Source organism: Mirounga angustirostris, unplaced genomic scaffold, assembly GCF_029215605.1.
Source record: "Mirounga angustirostris isolate CCGP_5_RB_7025 unplaced genomic scaffold, mMirAng1.0.hap1 SCAF_5, whole genome shotgun sequence".
NCBI classification, from domain to species: Eukaryota; Metazoa; Chordata; class Mammalia; order Carnivora; family Phocidae; genus Mirounga; species Mirounga angustirostris.
In genome coordinates this window covers 62001551-62025387 of record NW_026991713.1, presented here as the reverse complement: position 1 = coordinate 62025387, position 23837 = coordinate 62001551, and the positions used below count along the sequence as shown (strand labels likewise).

General features: G+C 47.0%; 2 protein-coding genes across 3 annotated transcripts in view; both read right to left on the bottom strand.

Moving 5' to 3' along the window:
• BIN2 (bridging integrator 2) overlaps nucleotides 1–2590 on the bottom strand; it is a 30218-nt gene extending 27628 nt beyond the window's left edge. For both annotated transcript variants that reach the window (XM_045873421.2, XM_045873422.2), the window contains exon 1: nucleotides 2457–2590. In XM_045873421.2, coding sequence (XP_045729377.1) covers nucleotides 2457–2537 — 81 coding nt within the window. In that variant the 5' untranslated portion in view covers nucleotides 2538–2590. The remainder of the gene's footprint in view (nucleotides 1–2456) is intronic.
• Nucleotides 2591–5165: 2575 nt separating this feature from the next.
• Nucleotides 5166–23822, bottom strand: CELA1 (chymotrypsin like elastase 1). Its single transcript, XM_054506193.2, has 8 exons — nucleotides 23783–23822; nucleotides 23031–23113; nucleotides 21118–21218; nucleotides 20094–20219; nucleotides 18749–18885; nucleotides 17406–17551; nucleotides 6068–6217; nucleotides 5166–5318 (listed from the first exon to the last, which is right to left on the bottom strand). The coding sequence occupies exons 1-8, from the start codon at nucleotides 23820–23822 to the stop codon at nucleotides 5301–5303; spliced, it is 801 nt and encodes a 266-aa protein (XP_054362168.2). The 3' UTR covers nucleotides 5166–5300.
• Nucleotides 23823–23837: the final 15 nt, after the last annotated feature.

Here is a 23837-nt window from a genome sequence, read left to right as displayed (position 1 = left end):
GTATCTTGCTGTAAAAACACATTCAGTCTCATGTTGAGTCTGGGTGGAAACTGGAAAATAAAACAAGAATGCTTCATCTTCCCTGTGTGTAACAGTCACTGGACCTTCACTCCTAGCTCTTCAGAGGAGGAGACCTGGGCAAAAGGTGTTTCTCCTCCTAGTTTTGTTCCTGAGAGATCGGCAGGAAGTGGGCAGGCACAGATGGTTTATTAGGAGCCTTGTAAAGAGAGCAGCCTGAGGTGGGGATCCAAAGGCAGGACACCTGGCCTTCAGTGATAGTTCTGCCATTTGCCAATCTCTGTTGAGTCTCGTTTCTTCATTTCTAAAATTGGGATGTTAATAACATGCTCAAAGTGTTGCAAAGATGAAGTGAGACCCTATCATGCGAGTGTTGGCTCCATAAAGAGAAAGATGGTGTCTTTCTTAATTTCCCATGGCTTGTCAACCGTAGGCACTTGATATCTGACCCATTTGACTATTTGACCCCTGAGTTACTACATATTACTCAGAAGATTTCAGCCAACTGCTTATAAAAAAAAACTATAAAGTGTTCCAGGGAGTCCTTTCTTTTGACAGTAACTTTCTCTCTCTCTCGCCTTCAAAAACCTCCCAAGACTCAAGGACTCTGGCAGGCTGAGTTGAGCTCCTCCCCACATTCCAGGCCATTCCCACTCTATACTGCTCCAAGTTCAGTGTCTGCCTGCCTTTATGTTTACGTCTGGGTGCAGAGCATCTTCCTGTTTTCTGCCTTAACCTGCAAGTTCCCTGAGGCAGATGTGAGGTGGCTCCTCTCTCTGTTTTCTCAGGGTTCAGACCAGGAAGAACAGGGTGTATCTGGGTGGTATTTGCCTCTGAGGTACAAGGCACCCTCGCCCCTTCTCTCGCTTTGGTATCCTTACTTACCACGTTGAATTTCCAAATCATTGAACATCAACTCTCTCATTTTACAGATGCAGAATCTTAAGCCCAGAGCAGGCACATTATTTATCTAAGGCTTTGGAGTCCATGCTTAGAAAAGGAGAGAAATCCCAAACCAAGGGCATAGTGTTGATGATAGGTTGGAGGAGGACAGAAGGTGAAAGAATGAGGTAAAATCAACTGCTGTATCTTTTATTTATTTTTTTTAAAAGACTTTTTTTTACGGTCTTTTTTTATTTTTTATTTTATTTTTTATTTTTTTTATTCTTATGTTAATCCCCATACATTTTTAAAAAAGATTTTATTTATTTATTTGACAGAGAGAGAGAGAGCACAAGCAGGGGGAGTGGCAGGCAGAGGCAGAGGGAGAAGCACACTCCCCACAGAGCAGGGGGAGCCTGATGTGGGACTCGATCCCAGGACCCTGGGATCATGACCTGAGCTGAAGGCAGTCGCTTAACCAACTGAGCCACCCAGGCGCCCCAACTGCTGTATCTTTTAAAAATACTTATTATCCATGAGTTTTTGGCCTTCTGGGTTTTCTTTGTTCTTCCAACCCATAGTGCAGCTGGTACCTCCTGTTCTCCACACTGCTTCTGACCAGACCTACGCACAGGCTCTGATCACTATCAGATTTGTAACTAGACAGCCTTTCAAGACGCTGAAACCACGATCAAGGTGAAGTTAAGAGTAAGGTGAAGTAATGAAGTCTAGCCACACAAAACCTCTCCTTTTCCTCCACTCTTTCACATGATCCTGGCTTCCTCAAAGACAGAAAAAGGAGATTCATCTGCCAAGAGTGTTGATAGGTGGAGAGCAGAGAGGTTCAGGTTAGAAGGGAAGGACATACTCTGGACAGGTAGAAACACGAATGTCATTAAAATGTGTAGGGGAGTGTTACAGGGCGACAGCCTACCTAAATGCTAGTGCTGGAGTAGGACCACCCAGAGCTAAACCCAGAACACAATCTAGAAAGAGATGCTCCTTCAACACCCTGGGCCGGGTAGTTTCCAACTCCGAGACCGCACAGAAGGGCAGATACGGGCTACGGCTTCCATCAGCTTCAACAACGCGCAGAGGCCCGGCAGGGGTGGGTACAGAGAGAATCCTGCAGGATTACTCTAGTCCTTGTGGACTAGGTGGTCCTCGCTGATAGCACAGCTGGTCACGGCTGCCTTATGACTTTGGGGGAGATTATCCCCTTCAAACCTTCAATTTCGTCATCTGTACCTGGACGGCCACGACAAAACCTGCCAACGTTGGTTCCTTTCTCCCACCTTTCCCGGGTCGGCCTGAGTCTTGTTTAGGGTTCCTGAGGGAGACTGTTGTCTCCTCTGCGTCCCTACCCTTGCCCAAGATCGGGTGATTTCCTCCGTTCTCTCACATCTTTCTATTCTAAGGGAAACCCAGTCCCACGCCCATCTGCGGGGGAAGCCGCGGACCCCTCGGTTCGGCCCAGGCCCCCTCGGGCTCACTGCACGCCCCTCTCACCGCGTCCGGCTGGCGGGACCGGCTGGCGGTGGGGCCCGGCCACCTACCTTCTCCTGGGCTCTGCTGAACTTCTTCTGCACCTGCTTGGCGAACAGGCCGGCGGCGCCTCCCGCCTTGCCCTCCGCCATCCTGCCGGCTCCGGGCGGCCCGGCCCGGCGGCCTGTGGTTTTCTGGAGGCCCCCGAGGAGGAAGTGCGGCTCCCGGCATGCCTCGCATCCGGCCGTGGCCGTGGCCGCCCCGCCCCCCGCCGCTCGCGACCCCCGCCGCCGCCCAGGCTCCTCCCGAGGCCGGCTCCCGGCGCAGCCCCGGTGGCCCCGAGGCGCCCCCAAGGCCCACCCCCGCTCAGCCCCGGCCCCCAGGGGGACCTCTGGAGCTCAGGCTGGGGGCTGCACCTGTTCGGAGGAGGAGGCTGGAAACTCGGGCCTGCCCTCAGGTGGTGCTCCCTCAAAATCAGCCTCGAAGCTGCGCGGCCCGGAGGGACGGGAGCACCAGCCCCACGGAACAGAGTTTTCTAACGTGGGCCAAGACCTATCCGTGCCTGCAGCCAATTCGCCACAACCATCAGCACTGGGGAATAACTGGAACGGTGGGGTAGAAGGATTGCGATTTCCACTTAGCAAGAGTATTGAGAAACGTTGTTTCACTCCTATGCGCGTGTCTTCTGGGTTGCCGGGTTAAATGCTCGACTTCTTCCAGGCTGCGGTTTTTAAAGATGGAAAGCCTCTGCCGGAGAGGTTGCCTGTAGGCCTAGAACTGGCAGGGGCAGAGTGGGGGAAGGGACAGGCCCCCACATCGGGATTTGAAAGGGAGGAACAACCGAGCCAGCGGTAGAAATGGGGGTCCTTAGGAAAGGAAAGGACTGAGGAGGAGAGACTGGAAGCCCGCGCTGGGGAGCGGAGCACACTTCTCTAGCTGTACGGACTGGTGCGTGTCCCGGGTGGAGGCGGGGTGTGAAGACAGACACAGGCTGGGAAAGTGGGAATGAGGCTGCCCACATCACATCTGTTGCTCCCACCGAGGTTTCCTAACTGGAGCTGACCCCTTTGAGGGGATAGCCGGAGATGAGGACACTGGGTTTGGAGGTATCGTTTACTCACAGATTTTTACAGGGGTGTAACATCCCTCCAAGAGGGGAAGAGGGTCAAGATGACTTCCTGACCAGGAGTGGAGAGGGAAGCTGGAGGCCCTTGTCTGCTGTCATTTCCCAGGCCACTCCCCCAAACAGACATAGTGCACTCAGGGCCAGCTGTGTGATGGGCATGCTGGGTGTTGGGAAACCAAGGATAAATTTTAAAAAAATGAGATCTCTGACCTCAAGATGCTTAAAGTCTGAGGTGGAGAGACGTTGGTAATCAGATGATTATAATATTATGTGCTTAATGCATTTATAGAGATGGATACAAAATTGTCAGGTCCTAGGTCATTAGGGTTTCTTCTGGACGATAGCTGTGGGGATGGTCTAGAAGGGGCAGAGTGCAGAAAATGGAAGGACTTGATGTTGGATGGGAAGAAGAGGGGAGAAGCCCAGGGGATGGCAGTACTGTGGGAACACAGAGAGGGTGGTCACGATAACAGGTCTGTCGCTAGCAGAAGGAGGCCAACACCTGTCACTCTCGGCGTCCACAGCATCCTCAGCAATGCAACCCAGCCACTGCCTCCTAAGAAACCCTCTTCTGTGCCAGTCTCTTAGGAACTGAAATCGATGGTCACCAAATCATGTGGTTTTAGAGCAGGGACGATCTTCAGAAGTTAACTAGATGAGGAAACTGAGTCAGAGAAAAAGCTGGTGACTTGCCCAAGGTTACCCAGTTTCTCAGTGTTGGAACCGAGATGGGAATACAGGCGTCCTGACCCAGCTTCTTACAGTGCATACACTGTTCCAGAGGCTTCTGCTGACACTGCAGCCTACAAATGCCAGGACCGGTCTTAGCCGGTTTCTCTGGTTATAACGTTAACTACCTATTCCCTCTTGTCTGGTCCTCGGGGTTCGCTATGAACAGCTGCTTCTCATCCTCTTCACCTTCTTTCAGTTCCCTCTTCCGTCTATTGTAGGCCACTCCAAAAGACTGAGCCCAGGTCAGGATTGGGCAGAATTATCAGCTTCCCAGTTCTCTGTGGTTTATAGAACCCCAGATCCGGTTGTCTATTTTAGTCCCAGCCTTGAAATGCTGACTCACACTTAGTTGGAGGCCCTCTATTGTGGTCTCTTCTCCCTTTTTGTTCTGCTCAACCCTTTCCTCTCTTTGTTCAGTATCTTCTTTTCTCCTTGTTTCTATTCTTGCCTCCCTCATCTCCTTTGTAATTGGCCACTTTCTTTGTCTGCTGGCATCTGACCTACCACTGAATCCTATACTCCTATCTCTAGGGTATCCTAGTAGTTGCCATCACTCAGAACTTTGGGGTGAGCACCTGTTCTAGACACTGAAGCAGGGAACCAAAAGAAGGATGAGCCCACAGTCTACCTGGGAGAGTCCAGGCACATTTCAGCACTCAAGAACATTTTAAAGCACTCTTTGCCTTTGCTTATAGCAAAGGCACATGGGAAGAAGAGCAGATGGGCAGATTGATAGATAGGTAGATCCGAAAATAATGCAAAAAGAATAATGTAAAACCATTCCCACTTGGCTTAGTTTGTGAACTGGTAGAGGTGGCGGTAAATGGAAGAACCAGCACAGAAATGTGATGACACCCAATGTGGATCCTAGAACTGCATTTCCTTTAGAGCGCTCCATTACAAACAAAAAGACTCAGGGTGGTAATGTATATTCAGTTGTATTTGCTTTTCTGTATCTGGCTTGGTGGTCTCGCAGAAAGTTTTGTCCTTGATGGTCTCAAGTCCTACTGTGGATCTAAGCATCATCCTGGGCAGGCCGTTGGATTCAGGAAGATGTTCAGTTGGAGGCAATAACCTGAAGGAAAAGCCGATATGTCCACAGTCAGTAACTTCTGCCCACCTCCCTTCTGTTTTCTTCCAGGACTCCTGGTTGAGGGTGGCCCTGCCCGGGTTTCTGGGGTAGTTGGAGGGGGGCAGGAAGTAGATCTCAGCTGTGTTGGGACAATTCAGTGTTATAGGCAGATGCCCAGCACTTAGTGGCAAGGACAGGCCTGGAGATGGTTGTGAATCTAAGTTCGTACCAAAAGACTCCAGAGTGTTTTTGAAGGCTGGAGGGCATGGGTGGGATGATGATGAAGTCGGTCAGTGTGGAGGTAAATTCTCACCTAACCTTTGAGCATTGTCTAGGGTGGTAAAACCTCTTGCCAAAGGTAGAGCAGCTTCTCATAATGCCCTTAGAAAGAGCTCATGGGAGAAAATGTTAGTGACTCTTCCATTGCCCGAAAGCATGGGGGCCTTGCTGCAGCCGTTTTTTCCCTTGGCTTTGACTTAGGACAGCACTGATATGTGCCTGGTTGAGGTCTGCTGTAGTCACTGTCTTGCCCTAAGCAGTAAACACTTTGGTGAAGCCTGAGTGGGTATGCGGAGGGGGACCGAGGACGGCAGCATTATGGTGGGAAGGTGCACCACGGAGGCAAGGGAAAGGAGTAAACGAATGTGGTAAGGAAGATGGTGGCTTCCCCTGGCCAACTTCTGCTCCCCAACCCTGCCAGTACACGGGGGTTCAGATGACCGTGTTTCAACCCGTCATCTGGGAAGACTCACTGTGTTTATCCAGGAGATGTAGGCAGAGACCCGGGTGAAGACTGTGGGCTTCCTGGAGACATTACAGCCCAGGTTGGACACAAAGCTGGTCACTCCATGGACGGTGTACTTGCCACTCACCAAGCAATGGAGAGGGCCCCCAGAATCACCCTGCAGGGAGGAGAAGAAGGGGTCTAAAACTCCATTTTTAAATCTCTGAACCTTTTTTTTTTTTTGCTTATACCCCCTCCCATTTCTGCTTGTAAAATCTGGTGCAGTTTTAAAGCTCCAATTCAAATCCCCACTTCCTTCGTATCCCCACAATGCAGATGAAATCTCTTTTTCCTTTCGGGACAACTGCAGTACCTTTTCCTTTCTTTTGCTGCACTCATGTCATGTTCTGCCTTGTATTTTGGTTTCATAATTTGTTTCTACCTGCCACGCCTATCTATGAGCTTCTTGAGACAGGAACTGTGTCTTACTGATACATTTCCTCTCCACAATGCTAGCATACAACTTTGAACATCTTAAGCTCAGTAGCTTTTATTGACTTACACCGAACCTGAGAGTAGGGGGAGTAGAGTGTTCTAATGATTTTTTCATCCCCAGCATTTAAACCAATGGTTCTCATTAGACTTAGCATTTAGACACAGGGTAGGTAGTCAATGCATTAAACTAAACGGGGTTAAGGAAAAAAAACTGGGGTGTAAAGAGGAGTGAAAGTGACGTATTGGGTAGCAGTTACATGCTCAGGCTTAGAATCAGAGGAACCTGGGTTGATAGAATATGACCTTGACACTCTCCTCCTTATTCAGCTCCCAGGATGCCAGTTCTATAATTCCAGACAGAAAATGGAAAGATATTTCTCTGCAAAATCTGACCAGCATAAGAGGGAAGACCAGATGATCCTGCCATTGGAGGTCCCCTGCCGCAGTGGCCTCATTAGATCATCCAACAGACCAGTTCACCGTGGATGAATCCCACCAAAGGCTCAGAGCTACTGATCAGCTTTTTACCCTCACTCTGAAATAAGAGCAGATGGTGAAGGAGTACCAAACATCTGAAGAAAGCCTCTAATGTAACAATAAAGTTCAAAACAAGGAGACAAAGAAATAAACAAAAAAATGAAGGCAACCAAGATTTGCAGGGAGAAGGAAACAAGCAATAAAAAACTATGATTGATATTGCATCCATGATACAAGAACAGCATGCTATTAAACAGAACATTCAGAAAACAAAAAAGAGCCTTTGGAAATTATGACTATGATTGTAGAAATGAAAGATTGGAAGGGTTGGAAGATAAAGTAGAACAAACAAACAAAATATAGAGAGACTAAGAAAATAAGAGGACTATCTAAGGAGGTAAGTAGGTGAATAACAGAAATTCTAGAGAGAATATAAAAATGGAGGGGAGGTAATCATCAACAAACATTTTCAGAACCAAAGTTCTGGAGTTTCTAAAATGAGAAAACCCACCAAGTCTCTTTCACAATAAATGCAAATAGACCCATACCAAGACACAAAACACAGGGGTCAAGAGAGGATAAAATAAGTCATTTACAAACTAGTGGACAGTGTGGGGTTGACTTAGTGATAAGTGGAATATATATTATTCAAATTAAAAAGACAGTTATTAACTCCAGGGAAAACAAAGTTCTGCAGGAAATGAAAAGTAATTTTAGAATATAATATGGATGAGAGGTCAGGCATGAAAAAAGAGGTAATCTTGCCCATTTGCAAGGACATGGATGGACCTCGAGGGCAGTATGCACAGTGAAACAAGTCAGACAGAGAAAGACAGATACATTATGATCTCTCTTCTATGTGAAATTTAAACACAGAACAAAACAAAACAAGCTCATAGATACAGAGGACGGATTGGTGGTTGCCAGAGGTGGGGCGGTGTGGGTGGGGGAAGAAATGGAAAAAAAAAAACAACTGCTTCCCTTTCTCATGAACTTACTGAAGAATTTACAACATCAAATAGTGTGTAAGACAAGAAAGAGAAATAGAGGAACACATGACCAGGGACCCACAATAAAACATATACCCGCTTGGGTGTGCCAAGCATGTCTCTAGAAGAATATAGAGACAGACAAGAGCAGCTGTTGACTCCATGAGGATATAATTTTATACAATTCACTTATAAGCTGCTTTTGATCACAAAGCACTCTTCCAAAATGTTCCAACTGTTAAAAAATGACAGCAGGCCTAAAATAAAGTCACTTACGCCAAGCTCTACGGAGACTTAATACCTAACCTAACTGTAGCTTCAGCCTCTCCCAGAAATGTGATCTTTAACCAGCCAACCTGGAAATTCCCAGTCAGCACTAGGAAGTAATCTGCTGATAGACCTCTTAGGAGGGCAACCTTGCCTAAAACAAGGCATTCTTTGCTAATAATTTCCTTTTTCCATTCTCTCTCTGCCTTTATAACCTTTTTCTTTTCTACAGCTTAATGAAGCTCCATTCTATTTTCTAGATGGGATGCTGATTCATGAACATTGAAGCCACTTTGATCTCTAAATTTATTTATTTATTTTTAAAGATTTTATTTATTTATTTGAGACAGAGAGAATGAGAGACAGAGAGCATGAGAGGGGGGAGGGCCAGAGGGAGAAGCAGACTCCCCGCCGAGCAGGGAGCCCGATGCGGGACTCGATCCCCGGACTCTAGGATCATGACCTGAGCCGAAGGCAGTCGCTTAACCGACTGAGCCACCCAGGCGCCCTGATCTCTAAATTTAATCAGCTGAATATTTGTTACTTAACAGATTTGGTGGCAGAGGCCAGACCAAAGGACACTTCTGACAGCTCCGGGGACACCAAGAAACAGGTGAGTGTGGCATTTTGCGAACACTGAGTTTACGGTCTTTCTCACCATTTCCAAGGGCCGTGAGTAAGTCCCCTTGTCAGTTCCATTATAATGAACTCTCATCAGATCTTTAAAAATGGGCATTTTTAAGTCTTTTATCATTTACAGAGAGTTACTGTTTTACTCAGATGATTTTACAAAAGCTTCCTGCAGATGTGTTTTATCTTCAGAGAAATTCATGGAAAAGAATCTGACAAGTACTCTAGAATACAGGTCTCTGATACTTTCAGATCAAGCAACTGAACTGGTTGAAAATTTCCAGAACTGATGGAAAAAATGGATTCAAACAGGACAAATGTTAATTACATGGGCCTGCATGAATTGAGGAGGATGATTATAATTTCTATGACTTCTGGTTGAAAACATTGCTGGTTCTCTAATGTTTTGCTTTTCCAGATTTTAGGAAACCGTTTTTTTTTTTTTTTCTTTTATCTTCAGCTATCAACAATTTGGTGAGCTATATCTTTGTGACCAAAGATGAAACATTTCCTTTTTCTCCCTACCTGATCTCTCCATAATTTGAAAAGTCTCGAGTATTCTTTTCATGACAATATACTGTTGACCCTTGAACACCATGGGGGTTAGGGACACCAACTGCCCCTCCCTGCATAGTCAAAAATGCCCGTATAACTTTTTACTCCTCGAAAATGTAACTAGCCTACTACTGACCAAAGCCTTACTGATAATATAAACAGTCGATTAACACATATGTTATATGTGTTCTATACTGTATTCTTACAGTAAAGTAACCTAGATAAAAGAAAATGTGATTTAAAAATCATAAGGAAGAGAAAATACATTTATTGTTCTATAATGGAAAAGATCCACATATCAGTCAACCCACATAGTTCAAACCCATGTTTTTCCAGGGTAACTGTAGTTAGTTATTTACAGAGGTTCAATGAGAATCTGATCTCCTTGTATAATAAGACACAATTGGGGGGCGCCTGGGTGGCTCAGTCATTAAATGTCTGCCTTCGGCTCAGGTCATGATCCCAGGGTCCTGGGATTGAGCCCCGCATCCGGCACCCTGCTCGGCGGGAAGCCTGCTTCTTCCTCTCCCACTCCCACTGCTTGTATTCCCTCTCTTGCTGTCTCTCTCTCTCTGTCAAATAAATAAATAAAAATCTTAAAAAAAAAAAAGGCACAATTGGAAACACTAGTTATATTACCAAAGCCCTGATTAGAATATCATATTTAAGAAAGTTGTGTATAGGCTCAGATATGACCAGACAATTTCAAGGAACTAAGGTTGACTTTACAGAGCCAATAAAGCCTCATGGAAAAATTGACCTGGTACTTTGCTTACAAGGTTCCAGCAAAGCAGTCTTCAAAAGAGCTTACGTTGAAACTAACAATACGTTCTATGTTAATTAATTAGATTTAAATAAAGTTAAGATAGAAATTTTAAAAAAAGAGCTTATGTGGTCAATCACTATTCTTGCTGCACTTATGTAAATCAGGCAACGTTTAAAGCAAACTAATTAGCTTTACTATAAAAAATGAAGGTAATTGTAGAGAGAAGAAATTATGTTTACACTTTCATGTGTATTAGATTCTAATCCTGTTAATTGTCTTTGAGGTTCTATTATACACCTGTAAATTGGCCTGGATCCTGAATTCTTCCAGTTTCCTAAAAAAAATCTGGCTGTGACTCTTCACACTAACACTTCCAATTTTCTCTCACCCTTCTGTTTTGGAATCGATAAGAACAAAGACTGCCCTTGAATCTCCTTGGAAGGGATGACACCAGGTCCTCCTCACCACCCAGAGGGCAGCCAGACTCCAGGGACTTAAGCCTTGGACATGCATCTCACAGCTGGAGAAGGCCCCACCTGACATCTGGTCCCACACAAGTGTTGGAGACCTCCCAGGCAAAGTCACTAGGGAGAGAAGTAGCTGACATCGAGGTAGACTGCTTTCTCCCAAGAGGCCAGTTCAAGACTTCATACTCTAACTAAATATGAAGCCCTTTCTTCTTCCCTTTCTTTCCTTTACTCTGGTGCTGGCCTGGAAATAGAACACCATCATCCACATCTCCTGGGCCACGGCTAAGGGCGGTAGCCTCTGGAACTTAGAACAACTTTTTATTTCAGACTAAGAGAAGACCTAACTCTCCCCTGGCTTGAATGGGCAAATGGAACAATCCCTGAGAATGAATCCATCTAACAGTGCCACCTGATCGAAAAGTGGTTTGTGCCCCGAGAGAGTTTGTCTTTGTCCGTGGTGGTTATCACCCTCCTTGGGCCTACAAAGGACTAGATAGCTGGCACAGAGCCAGGAAGTGCCTTTTAGGTTATCCAAGTGTGCCCGCAGAATTGCCACAAATGAACTAAGACACCTACCTCATTGTACAACTCCCCTGGATTTACATCATCGAGTTAGAGGAAGAACTGAGTTAGAAAGGAATCATTGATTATTCATGACTCAGGATTCCCTTCCTTTGGTAGGGCCACACTGCCCTGGTTAGGAGTAGAGTAAATGTACATCAGAATGTGAACAGAAACCTCTCTTTAACTCTTGAAGACCTGGTAGAATCTGTTGCCAAGACAAGAGATGCCCCACAAAGACCCTTAGATTCTCTGGCCAAAGCTGTTCTTGATGATAGAATAGTCCTTAATTATCCCTAGCTGAGCGAGGGGATGTCTGTGCTGTGGCCAGATGCGAGACGTGTTGCATCTCGATTAACACTTCTGGAGGAGCTGAAACTCACATAAGATCACTGAGCAAGCTACTTGGCTTAAAAGGCTGACTCCTACAATGGGATCTCTCTCTGACTTCTTTGATTTTGATTGGGACCATGGCTCCAAAGTGCATTCCAAACATCAGGAATGAATCCTGCTTATAGTAATCATCATAGTCTGCCTGGTCTGCTGTTATCCTCTCAACAGCTTCAAATGCATGTTCACAGCCGCTGACCACCAAGCAAGTGATCCCCCCAAGACAGAAACAGCAAAAAAGGAATGAAGAGAATGAGCAAGGTAAAGGTTGTGAACCTGAAGTCACGTGGCCTGTGAATATCACAGAGGTTAAGCCAAAACCCATCATGACTTGTGAATACCACACAAAGGATCAAGAGAATTCCACAAAAAGCTGTGAGAACTGCAGAGCAGGAGCTGAGAGTAGCACTAATGCTTTACATTTTGATCGTACCTCTCAGGTAAGCTGAGAATCTCATCAAAAGTGGGGGATTTTTTGGGCGCCTGGGTGGCTCAGTTGGTTGGGCGACTGCCTACGGCTTGGGTCATGATCCTGGAGTCCCGGGATCGAGTCCCGCATCACGCACCCTGCTCAGCAGGGAGTCTGCTTCTCCCTCTCCCGCTCCACCCTCTTGTGCTCTTTCCCTCTCTCACTTTGTCTGTCAAATAAATAAAATCTTTACAAAAAAAAAAAAAGAAGAAAGCCCTTGTTCTAGAAGTCTCGCTGCTCTTTTAGAAAGGTATGTGTGAGGGCGCCTGGGTGGCTCCGTTGGTTAAGCGACTGCCTTCGGCTCAGGTCATGATCCTGGAGTCCCAGGATCGAGTCCGCATCAGGCTCCCTGCTCAGCGGGGAGTCTGCTTCTCCCTCTCCCACTCCCCCCTCTCATGCTCTATCTCATTCTCTCTCAGATGAATAAATAAAATCTTAAAAAAAAAAAAAGCGGAGGATTTTTTTTTTAAAGGAGAAGCAAGTTTTTTTTGTTTTGTTTTGTTTTTAAAGATTTACTTACTCATTTCAGAGAGAGAGAGAGAGAAAGAGCACGAGCAGCAGAGGGAGAGAGAGAATTTCAAGCAGACTCAGATGGGGGCTCGATCTGGTGACCTCGAGATCACAACCACGGGATCGCGATTGGAGCCTAAACTAAGAGCCCGGTTGCCCAACAGACTGCACCACCCAGGCGCCCCTCTTCCACCCAAATTCTAGTGGGGGTTTGAGAATATTTTGGGACTAGAGGAATGGAAGGTAATTAAGTTATATATAATACTATTGTCTTATGCTAATTGAACTAAACAGAAACACAGGCTCTGGAGAGATGGAAGATGTGGCTGAGGATTTGAGGGCAGAAGGAGGAGCTGGGAAAGAGCTCAGTGGGGATGAGTGGATTGAGGTGAGAGGGGCTCAGTGAATCCAGTCCGAGGTGAAGGGTTGGGGCCCAGCAGTCTGAACACCCAGAAGACACAGTCTTGGGAACTGCAGTGGGAAAGGCTTTGGAGACAAAACTGGCTCAGAGAATTGTCAGTTTGCAGCCACTGCCAGAAAAAGAGTACTCTGCTTTTTCAGAGTTCAAGACCCTGAGGGAGGAGAGGGAACATGAATTAATTCAGAAAGGTTAAACCTTAGGGTAAAAGGGGGAAGCTAGAGGGTGGGGACCTGGCAGAGACTGCCTTGTGTATCAGGTTCTACTTGCATGTAGGGCTCCCAGGATGCAGGAAACTGGACAAACTGGGAGGAGTTGGTCGCCTTGCTTCCGCGGTTCTAAGTGCTCACCAGGAATCTTTGATCATTTGATTCTGCTATTTCAGCCAGCCTCCCAGCCTCCTGCTGGCTTCTCTTCTTCCACCTAGCACAGACCTTGCTGTTGGTCTGCACTCTTGTCCTTTGGCTCCAGTCAAGGCAGGAAAACCCAGCCCTGGATTAACCCATTCCCTGCAACTGGGTCTCGAGTCAAACGGAGTGAATCATATACTCAGTCACTGCATGGTCTCCAACCTCACCCTATCAGGAACATCTTGGAGGCTGATCATTGTCCCACTCACTTTAATTAATCCAGACCCATACAACCCTTGTTCCTTCATTCTCAGCATTCAAACTGACTCCTAGTTTATAAGTAAATAGAAAATTAATGCGGAACACCTGCCATCCTCCAGCCAGCCAGCCTGTACACTCTTTCAGATCCGTGCACATTTTGGTATTTTGCTCTATCCCTTCCTGTTCCAGCTCCACCTGTGCCCTTGGTTTCATCTCTCCTTCTCCTCTTGGATCTTGTGCCATCCACTCCTTTCTCTCTCTGACCCTACAAGATCCTTTCTTCTCTGCCTATTAACACACTCAGTGGTCCCATACTATATTCACCCCCTCCGTGACCTGTCATCGTCCTCAAAGCTATCAGACTTTTTTCCATCCAAGATTGGATGCCTTGGATGCCAAGATTGGTCCCTTTCTTTCATCCAAGATTCTTGGAAGGGGATTCTACATCCCTTACTATGCTTCTCATTGTCTCTTCATTTCGTACTTTCAATAAAGCTTCTCCCCTCTCCTGACACTGTTCTTGCCACAGTTACCGGTGACCCACCAACGGCCCAAGTAGGCCCTTTCCAGTTACCTACTGTGGCTGCTGGATGCTCTGTATACTGTGTATGACACATCAGTATTTCCTGAGATTCTGGAAAACGCTTATGATCTCTAATCCCTTTTTAAGTCTTATGGGTTCTCTGTCCCCCACCTATCCCTGAAGCGCCCAAGTATTCATGTTATCACAGCTCTTTCCTCAACTCACTGTTCTTTTCTCATTCTACAACTTCTCCCCTGTGGGATGGGGGTGGGTGGTGGGTGGGTGGTGGATCTCATCTGCTGTATCTCTAGTCTGGCTCTCCCCCTAAGTTCTACTTCCTATATCTAATTACTTACTGGTTAACTATACCTGAATGTCCTACTGGGATTTCAGACTCAACTTGTTCAGAACCAAATTCACCACCTTCTCTCCCAAGTCCTATAAACCTTCTCTCATTGGAGGCAGCAAACCCCTCCCAGATCACTTAAACCAGATGCCTGAAAGTCATTCCAGGTCCTCCTTTCTCTCTTCTCTGCTGCCCTAGTTCAAGCCCTCAAATCTATCGCCTAGATAATTACAGTAGTCTCCTAACCTGTCTCTTGGCCAACCTTACCCTCTTCAAAGACATGCTTGCCTTGTCATCAGACAATGCCTCTAAAAAGGCAAATCTGATCATGCTATTCTCCTCTTCATAACTCTTCAATGGTTTCCCAGGCCTAAGAGGTAAAGTTCATGTCCCTAAGCATAAGCTGCTGCCCCCAAATATACCACTTTGGGATATTGATTATTCTCAATTAAAGTTACTTAAGAACAGACAGTGTAAGGACATTCTAACCCTACTTTGTTCCTTTGAAAGCAGAAAATAATCACCCATGTGAAAGGGACTCTCCCCGTACCAGGAGGTAAGGAGACATCTTTATCATTAGAGATAGGGAATTTAGGGCTATATAACAAACCCTATTAACTTCACCCTGTTGCTTCTTTTTTTTTTTTTTTAAAGGTTTCATTTATTTATTTGACACAGAGAGAGAGACACAGCGAGAGAGGGAACACAAGCAGGGGGAGCGGGAGAGGGAGAAGCAGTCTCCCTGCTGAGCAGGGAGCCCGATGCGGGACTTGATCCAGGGACTCCAGGATCATGACCTGAGCCGAAGGCAGTCACTTAACCAGCTGAGCCACCCAGGCGCCCCACCCTGTTGCTTCTTCACTCATTTACCCCAAGCCCAAATGTCTTTGTCCTGTCAATTCTTCACAAATTTATTATTTCTTTGTCTAAAAGGTCTTTGTCTTTGAGTCTCATATTTTTATGAGCTTCTCCACATAAAAAGCAAATTAAATCTGTTTTTCTCCTGTTAATCTGTCTTGCACCAATTTAATTATCAGATGAGCCAAAGAACGTAGAAGGGAAGAAGGAAAAAATTTTCTTCCCCCGCACATGGCACTTGAAGCCCTAAGTCAAGAGGCTCCTACTTGCCTCTAGCGTCATTTCTTGACATTCCCTGGTATGGTAGTAGTTTATGTTCTAGCTCAGGGGTCAGCACACTTTTTCTATAAAGGGCCAAATAGTAAATATTTTAGATTTTGCAGGCTATAGAGTCTCTGTCACAACTATTCAACTCTATGAAAGTAGCCATAAACAATATGCAAGTAAACAAGTGTGGCTATATTTATTCCAATTAAATGCTCTTTTATGAACATTGGAATTTTATATTTTTCATGTGTCATGACATTATTCTTTTTTAAATTTATTCTTGGGGCGCCTGGGTGGCTCAGTCGTTAAGCGTCTGCCTTCGGCTCAGGTCATGATCCCAGGGTCCTGGGATCGAGCCCCACATCGGGCTCCCTGCTCGGCAGGAAGCCTGCTTCTCCCTCTCCCATTCCCCCTGCTTGTGTTCCCTCTCTCGCTGTGTCTCTCTGTCAAATAAATAAATAAAATCTTGAAAAAAAATTTATTCTCAACCATTTAAAAATGTAAAAACCAGGGTGCCTGGGTGGCGCAGTTGGTTAAGCAGCCAACTCTTGGTTTTGGCTCAGGTTGTGATCTCAGGGTGGTGAGATTGAGCTCCACGTCAGGCTCCTCACTGAGTGCAGAGTCTGCTTGAGATTCTCTCTCCTTCTCCCTCTGCCCCTCCCGCTTACGCTCTCTCTTTCAAAATAAATACACAAATCTTAAAAAAAAAAAAACTTAAAAAAATAAAAATGTAAAAACCATTCTTAGCTCATAGACTATAGAGAAACAGACAGCAGGCAGGATTTGGAAGTTTGTGGGCTCTGACTTCTGCTCTAGCTGTAGGGAACGCCCTGTAATTCTCTACATGTTCTAGACGGTTTCTTGGCCCATGCCCTCATTCATGTCAATCTCTCTGAATAGCTTTTCCCCTTCTGCCTGGCTTTCTCCTATGTAAGCATCAGGACTTGCTTATAGACTCTGCTTTCTTGGGGAAGACAAGTCTTTTTTGACCCCAACAGGTACAGGTAAGTGCCTATCTTTTAGGCTCCTATATTGCCCACTGCATATTTTTATTATAACACTTACCCACATTGTATTACAATGTCCTATCACATGTCTGCTCCTGCCCTTCCTCCACTAAACCCTCGGTTTGAGTCATCTTTGTATCCCTAACACTTAGCACAGTGCCTGGCATTTAATAGGTAATCAAGAACATTTGTTGAACTGCATTAAGATATCTGTAAGATGGTATACTGCTGATTGATCCTGTCTAAATAGAAGAAGATTCTATTTATATATATAAATGACTATAACACTATTTTGTGTGCTTTCTCTTGCCGTATTCACCTGTCTACACTTCTGGAAATACTACCGAGGTAAAGGGGTGGTGGTGGAGGAGTTACAAGAAAAGTGGGGGTTGATGGGAAGAGAGCTTCCTCGTACACAATTAACAACCACCACTCTGGGCTGTAAAAAATCTAGGTGGCTAACAGCTTCTAAGGACCACATACATACCCCGACACACAAATGTTGGGCCACATACTAGCTTTTGAGGTTAGGGCACTGGGCACGATGAATTTTAGGGTTCCTTTCAAGTTTGAGATTCTGTGAGTCTAGAGTTCCTGGCACAGACTCATTCTCACTGGGACGCCAGAGTAGCAAGTCAGGTCTGTACGTGGGAGTGCGAGGAGGTGTAGAAAGGAAGTGAGGAGAAGGTGGGGGATGGGGGGGCTGAGAGGGGAGGGGCCTAGTGTGGGATTTCTGACACTTCCTGCATGCATTCACCTGGCATCCTGAGCGAACCCCGTCTCCTCCAGCGCATACCATGGTTCTCTTCATGGTGGAGCCCCAGAAAGATGAGCTGGAGCAGGTGACGTAGTCCACAGAGGGCAGGTAGGCCTGCTGCAGCCTCCGCGCCAGCTGCCCATTGGCTGAACAGGACGCACAGAGTTGGAGGTCAGCACCAGGTGCTCTCCGGGGGAAAAACTCTTCCACACCCTGCCCAACCTTCCCAGGCTCTGAAGAAAGCTGAACTCAGGGCAAGCACATTGCGTGCCATAGATCCTCCCCCTTCCCCTCATTATATGGAGGCTACAGGCCCCTTCCTTCAGGGGTCATCCTGTGTCTCTGTCCCAAGCTCCAAACCACCAACCTCCAATCTCTTACTCCTGCTTTTTTTTTTTTTTTAAAGATTCTATTTATTTATTTGACAGAGAGATAGCAGAACACAAGCAGGGGGAGTGGGAGAGGGAGAAGCAGGCTTCCCGCTGAGCAGGGAGTCCGATGTGGGGCTCAATCCCAGGACCCCAGGATCATGACCTGAGCCGAAGGCAGACGCTTAACAACTGAGCCACCCAGGTGCCCCTCTCCTACTCCTGCTTAAAAAAAGAAAAGAAAAAGTGACCAAAATGGTCTTATTTGTTGAGGACTCTCCTGCTTTCACCTTATACTGCAAACCGTACGAAGCAGAACTGGGACCATACCCCCTTATTTTCATTTCACAAGAGCTACCTCTATGGAGATAGTGTGATGGTGTAATGACCACCAAAGTGGGAGCCAGGATACCTGGGTCCTGGCCCCAGCTAACTAGTTACTAACTAGTCATGTGATCTTACACAGGGTCTTTACTTTTGCTGGGCCTTAGTTTCCTCATGTATAAAATGAGAGGCGGGGTGCCTGGGTGGCTCAGTCAGTTAAGCGTCAGACTCTTGATTTCCGCTCAGGTTGTGATCTCAGGGTCCTGAGATCGAGTCCCATGGGGGCTCCATGCTTAGTGGGGAATCTGCTTGAGACTCTCTCCCTCTCCCTCTGCGCTTCCCCACCACGCTCACTTGCTCTCTCTCTCTCACATAAATAAATAAATCTTTTAAAATAAAATAAAATTAAATGAGAGGCAGGTACAAAATATTCTCTGAGGTTTTTTGTTTTTGTTGTTTTTTTTAGTTATGAGTCTGTGTGACTTGACTATTCCATGGCCTGTTCTTAGCTTGATTTCATGTACCAGTTATTTTATCTCTGGTTCCTTGATTCTGGCTATGAACACCTAGGACCACAGAAAAATGTGCCCCAGAAGCCCCGCTACCTACTCAAGATCCATGTGGTGGATGGTGCCCATGTAGGTGACTTACTCTTGGTCCTGCCCCAGCCTGTGATGTAGCAGGGGCTGTTGTTGGCCAGGATGGTTCCCTCCTGTGGCAGAACACCCAGCTGGACATAGCTGTTGAGGGTCACTTTCTGGGCCAGGCGCAGCAGGGCAATGTCATAGCTGTGGGAGGAAAGGAGCCAGCTCAGGCCTTCCTTCAGGTCAGCATAGGGACTGGCCCTCACTAAGCCGTTGTGTCCCCAGAGAATTAGAAACTAACAGCTTTAGGGGCATCTGGGGGGCTCCGTCGGTTAAGTGTCTGCCTTTGGCTTAGGACCCTGGGATCAAGTCCTGCATCAGGCTCCTCTGCCCCCCATTTGTGCTTGCTCTCTCTCTCTCTAGGGCTCTCTCTCGCTCTCAAATAAATAAATAAATAAATAAATAAAATCTTAAAAAAAAAAAAGAAACTAAGAACTTTAGGGGCGCCTGGGTGGCTCAGTTGGTTAAGCGCCCGACTCTTGATTTTGGCTCAGGTCACGATCTCAGGGTTGTGGGATTGAGCCCCATATCGGAATCTGCGCTCAGCAGACAGCCTGCTTGAGAATTTCTCTCCCTCTCCCTTCCCCTATGCACACAGTCTCTCTCTCTAAAATAAATAAGTCAATCTTTAAAGGAAAAAAAAAGAAAAAATTATTAAAAAAAAAGAAACTAACGACTTTGAAGGAGGAGGGGACGGACTTGCTGGGGCTCAGACTTGACACAGTTGGTTGGTAGGCTAGGTTTAACAGCAGCACCTGCTGGTGAGGTCTTGGTGTTGTAGTCTAGCTGTGACCTCTGCAACCCAGGGGAGTGGAGCTTACATCTCTCAGTTATGACAGGGGGGATCAGAAAGGAGCAGAGCGGTAGTAGATCTTGGTAGTAGAGAAGAATTCTCAGAGAAGAAAGATGAAAAATGCTGCGTGTTTCTGAAAGCTCTGCAGAAATATCCCAGTTACCTGAACCCGCCCCGCGACCCCCATTCTCCAGAGAATCAACCACCATTTTAACTACTTCCTTTCCAAAAGTTTACAGCTCAGTCTTGCAGGAGTTTTTTTCATGTAAGATTCATTTTAAGAAATTTACTTTTGCTGGTGGCGTCTATTCCAGAAAATGAATAATAAATAAAAACACAGATGGAAAACATTAAACTCTGCACAGAGGAGTTTCAGGGGATCCAATCATGCAGACCAGCCTAGATCAAAGAACTCCCAAAGACCTTCAAAAATTCCCAAGCCTTCCAAAATCCAAATTCTCAGAGTCCTTCTGAATGAATGTGAGGGACGCCAAGACCCTGTTGCTGGCCAGTCAGCCCTCGACCTCCCAGCCCGAGGCCAGCCCAGCCGTGCCCCTACCCGGCAGCCACGTTATTGCTGTTCCAGGATGGATGCACAACGATCTTCTGCACACTCACAGACTGCTCGGTGCCATCATTCTGGTTCAGGTTGTGTTCTCCAACCACCACACGGAAGGTCATTGGTCTGGAGTGACAGAGGAGAAGGAACCCCTGAGGGATCCAGGGGGCTCTTTCCCCTCAGATAAAAGCTGGGAAACCATCTTACGTCCTATTTAGGACAGGCAGCCATCTTATCTGACCCAGGCAGAAGGCGGACGAAAGACCCTGGAAGATGAGGAAGTAACAAGCTCTCTCCTTCTCTAATTTACTAACTTGGGGGAGTGACAAAAACTACCATCAACTTCATTGCCCAGTTTATGAGGTTAAGCATCATAGACTGGATATCTCATAACCTGGGAGGGGTGTGGTGAGCACAGATGATACAACGGTTCTCAGCCCACAGAGGGGTCTGGGGGAGGTTATACACCAATAGTTCTTAAAACACGATCCCTGGACCAGCAGCAGCAGCAGCATAACCTGGAAACTTGTTAGAAATGCAGATTATCAGGCTCAACCTGAACCTACCAAGTCAGAAGCTCTGCTGGGAAAGACCCAGCAATCTGTGCCTTCCAGGTGATTCTGATTCGTGCTCAGATTTGAGAACAATGGCTCAAGACAATATGAAAAAAATGGTTACCAGCCAGGCGTTGACCAGGCACTGAGATAGTCACCTACTTAATCCTCCTAATAACTCTACGAAGTAGGTATTATTACCCCCATGTTAGAAATAAGAGAATGAGAGCTTAGACAAGCTAAGTAAGCCATCCAAGGTCACAAAGGTAGAAGAAGGTGGACTGGGATTTGAACCAAAGCTTGCCTGATGCCCAAATCTGTACTTTTCATTATATCCTGCTACCTCCCTGCAGGACCCCCAACACTCCCTTAAAGTCTTGCCCCGAGTGCTCAGAGATATGTATTCCTTGAGAAAGGCCAGACTTCTCCCCTTCCAGGGGCTCAGCAAAGCTGGGTTTTGTTTTTCTCACGTGTCCACGCAGTGAGCAGCCGTCATCACCCAGTTCTGTTTGATGAGGGTCCCTCCACAGGTGTGATACCACTTGCCCCCAGACAGGTACTGGAGGGAAATCTAGAAGGGGAGGGGAGAAAAGAGGGAGAGGCTGGTGTTTCTTAAGAGGCTTTGCCCCAAACTACCTGTTACACTTCCTTCAATTCCTGCCATCCTTCAAAACCTTCTCCAACTCTGTGGGCTAGAGGTGGCCGAGGGGCTTCATGGGACCTGTTGGTTGCTACTGATCGGTTGTTGGTGGCTCCCTGGAGTGGTGGTGAGAAGGGGTGTGCAGATGGCGCTGCGATCAGCAGGAAAGAGGGCTCCGTTGTTGGGTGATGCTTGCTGGGCCCATGGGTGATGCTTGCTGTGTCCATGGATGGGGGGAGGAAAGGTGCACAGACAGGTGACATCCCTACTCTGGGTTGTTGCAAAGGGTCAAGAACCCAGGTCCTGTTACCTCCATTGCCTCTTGATAGGAAATGTGGCCATGGAATTTCTCCATCACCTGAGCCCACTGGCTCGGGTCTCCAGAGCTCCCCCTCCAAGGTCTCCAAGACATACCCTATCCCCCTTCCCTAGGGAATAAGAACGACCTCTGGAATACTCATTTTTACCAGCTCATGTCGTCTTCAGCACCTCCTATTCCACAATAGCTCTACTTCTGAAAACTGGGCTGCAAACTTTTGTGAACTGAATTTCATTCTAACTGCCATGAGTCCTCTGAAAGTGGCCATTCCCCGATTAATTTGCTGTTTCTACACAGAAGTTATTACTTCTAGAGAATGAATCAATAGGTATGGAGGCATTGCGAGGATCGATTTCACTTTTTAAATTCATATTGTTCTGTATTATTTGGCTTCTCTACAGCATTACTTTTGTAATTAAAAATGAGAATATCTTCTGGGACATTAGCTATTTTGGGCAACGGCGCCAATCCTCTTCAGGTGGGAAGTAGATCCCTAGGAGGGACCAGCCATTCAATGCCAATTCAATGCCATTCTACGCATTTAGAATGGCTTAACTCAAAGCCTGGCTGCCCTGTTAGAAAGTAGAAACTCTCAATAGCCAAACAAGCAAGCTGCTCTCCTTGGGGATGGGGTTGTGCCTGAATGCAGAGGCACCCGGCGTGGAGTGGGGTGTGCATGTGTGTGAGGAGTCTGAGGGTGGGTCTCGTACAGTCTTGCTAGTGCAGCACAGGTAGTATCTCTGGGGACATATATGTGGTTTGTGTTTGGGTGTGAGCCTGGGAAAGTGAGTGGGGTTGGGGTTCAAATCCCCTCCTCCAAAACTTTGGCATGCCTTTTCCGCCTAAGCCTGGCCCCATTCATCTCTTAGATCTAGAATCCAGGGGCACCTGGGGGGCTCAGTCGTTGGGCGTCTGCCTTCGGCTCAGGTCATGGTCCCAGGGTCCTGGGATCAAGCCCTCATCGGGCTCCCTGCTCCACGGGAAGCCTGCTTCTCCCTCCCACTCCCCCTGCTTGTGTTCCCTCTCTCTCGCTGTGTCTCTCTTTGTCAAATAAATAAATAAAATCTTAAAAAAAATAATAATAAAAATAAATATTTTTTGGGGCGCCTGGGTGGCTCAGTCGTTAAGCGTCTGCCTTCGGCTCAGGTCATGATCCCAGGGTCCTGGGATTGAGCCCCGCATCTGTCTCCCTGCTCAGCGGGAAGCCTGCTTCTCCCTCTCCCACTCCCCCTGCTTGTGTTCCCTCTCTCGCTGTCTCTCTCTCTGTCAAATGAATAAATAAAACCTTAAAAAAAAAAATCTAGAATCCAGACCGTCAGAGAGCTTCTTGTTGACAGGGATGTACAAACACACGCGATACCATATACCAGCACACAGGCGACTCTTGTTTTGTTAGAAGTCTGGGGCTGTGAAGGAGCACCCACCTGAGAGGGCCAGGAATTCCTCTGGGCCTCAGTCCCTCCAACTACCCGGGCATTGGTTTCTGGAAAGTCCTGGGTGCTGTGTCCTTTGTGGGGCAGAAGAAGAATGAGTGATGACTAAGCATGGGGTCAGCTCAGGGTAGGGAGCAGGGAGGCAGTTTGCTTTGTCTGCGAATTCACAGTTCCTCCCTAGCAAATGAGGGGCCCCGCTGAGAGTTATGGGAGCCCCTTTTGAAAATAGAGGAGTCTGAATGGCTTCTGCTTCCCCCAGGTGTCCTCAGAACTCTGGCATGTTGTGAAGGACGCATCTCACATCCCTAGGCTAGGGCTCCAGAGGCTCCCTGTGATCTCAGCCTTGCTTGGGGGTCATGCCATGGCCTGAGGTGACCTCCCACCTCTACCCACACATACAGTGCATTGGCAGGATTCTCCAGGGGGCAAACACAGCAGTGCACATCCCAGTCAGGCACCTGCCGAGGGTGTCTTCCTGTTAGTGGGAGTGGTGAGAAAGCCCAGGCCCCGGAAAGGGGCATCTCTGCTTCATGGTTCAAGGTCCGGCCAACCAGAGGGTTCTGCATGGAGAGTGGTCCCGACTCTTCCTCTCATGGGCTCCAGGAGGGTAAAGTTTTTGCTAGACTCACAGTCAGAGTGTTCCATCCCGCCCTGGCATAGAGAATAGGCCTGGATCTAAGGATTGCTTTTGACCCTCCTGTTCAAATCCTCCTCCTAGAACCCAGACCAGATGACCCACTTACCATAAAGGACGAGGGTGGTGAACACCAGGAAGCGGAGCATGTTGCTGGCTGAGTG

What these genes read in the sequence shown, in the direction of transcription:
- CELA1 (XM_054506193.2), bottom strand. Translation starts at nt 23,822, where the DNA reads ATGCTCCGCTTCCTGGTGTTCACCACCCTCGTCCTTTATG. An exon ending in GGAATTCCTGGCCCTCTCAG is followed by an intron (nt 21,219 to 23,030) that starts GTGGGTGCTCCT and finishes CTCCCCTTCTAG; the next exon opens with ATTTCCCTCCAGTACCTGTC. An exon ending in AGCAATAACGTGGCTGCCGG is followed by an intron (nt 18,886 to 20,093) that starts GTAGGGGCACGG and finishes TTCCTCCCACAG; the next exon opens with CTATGACATTGCCCTGCTGC.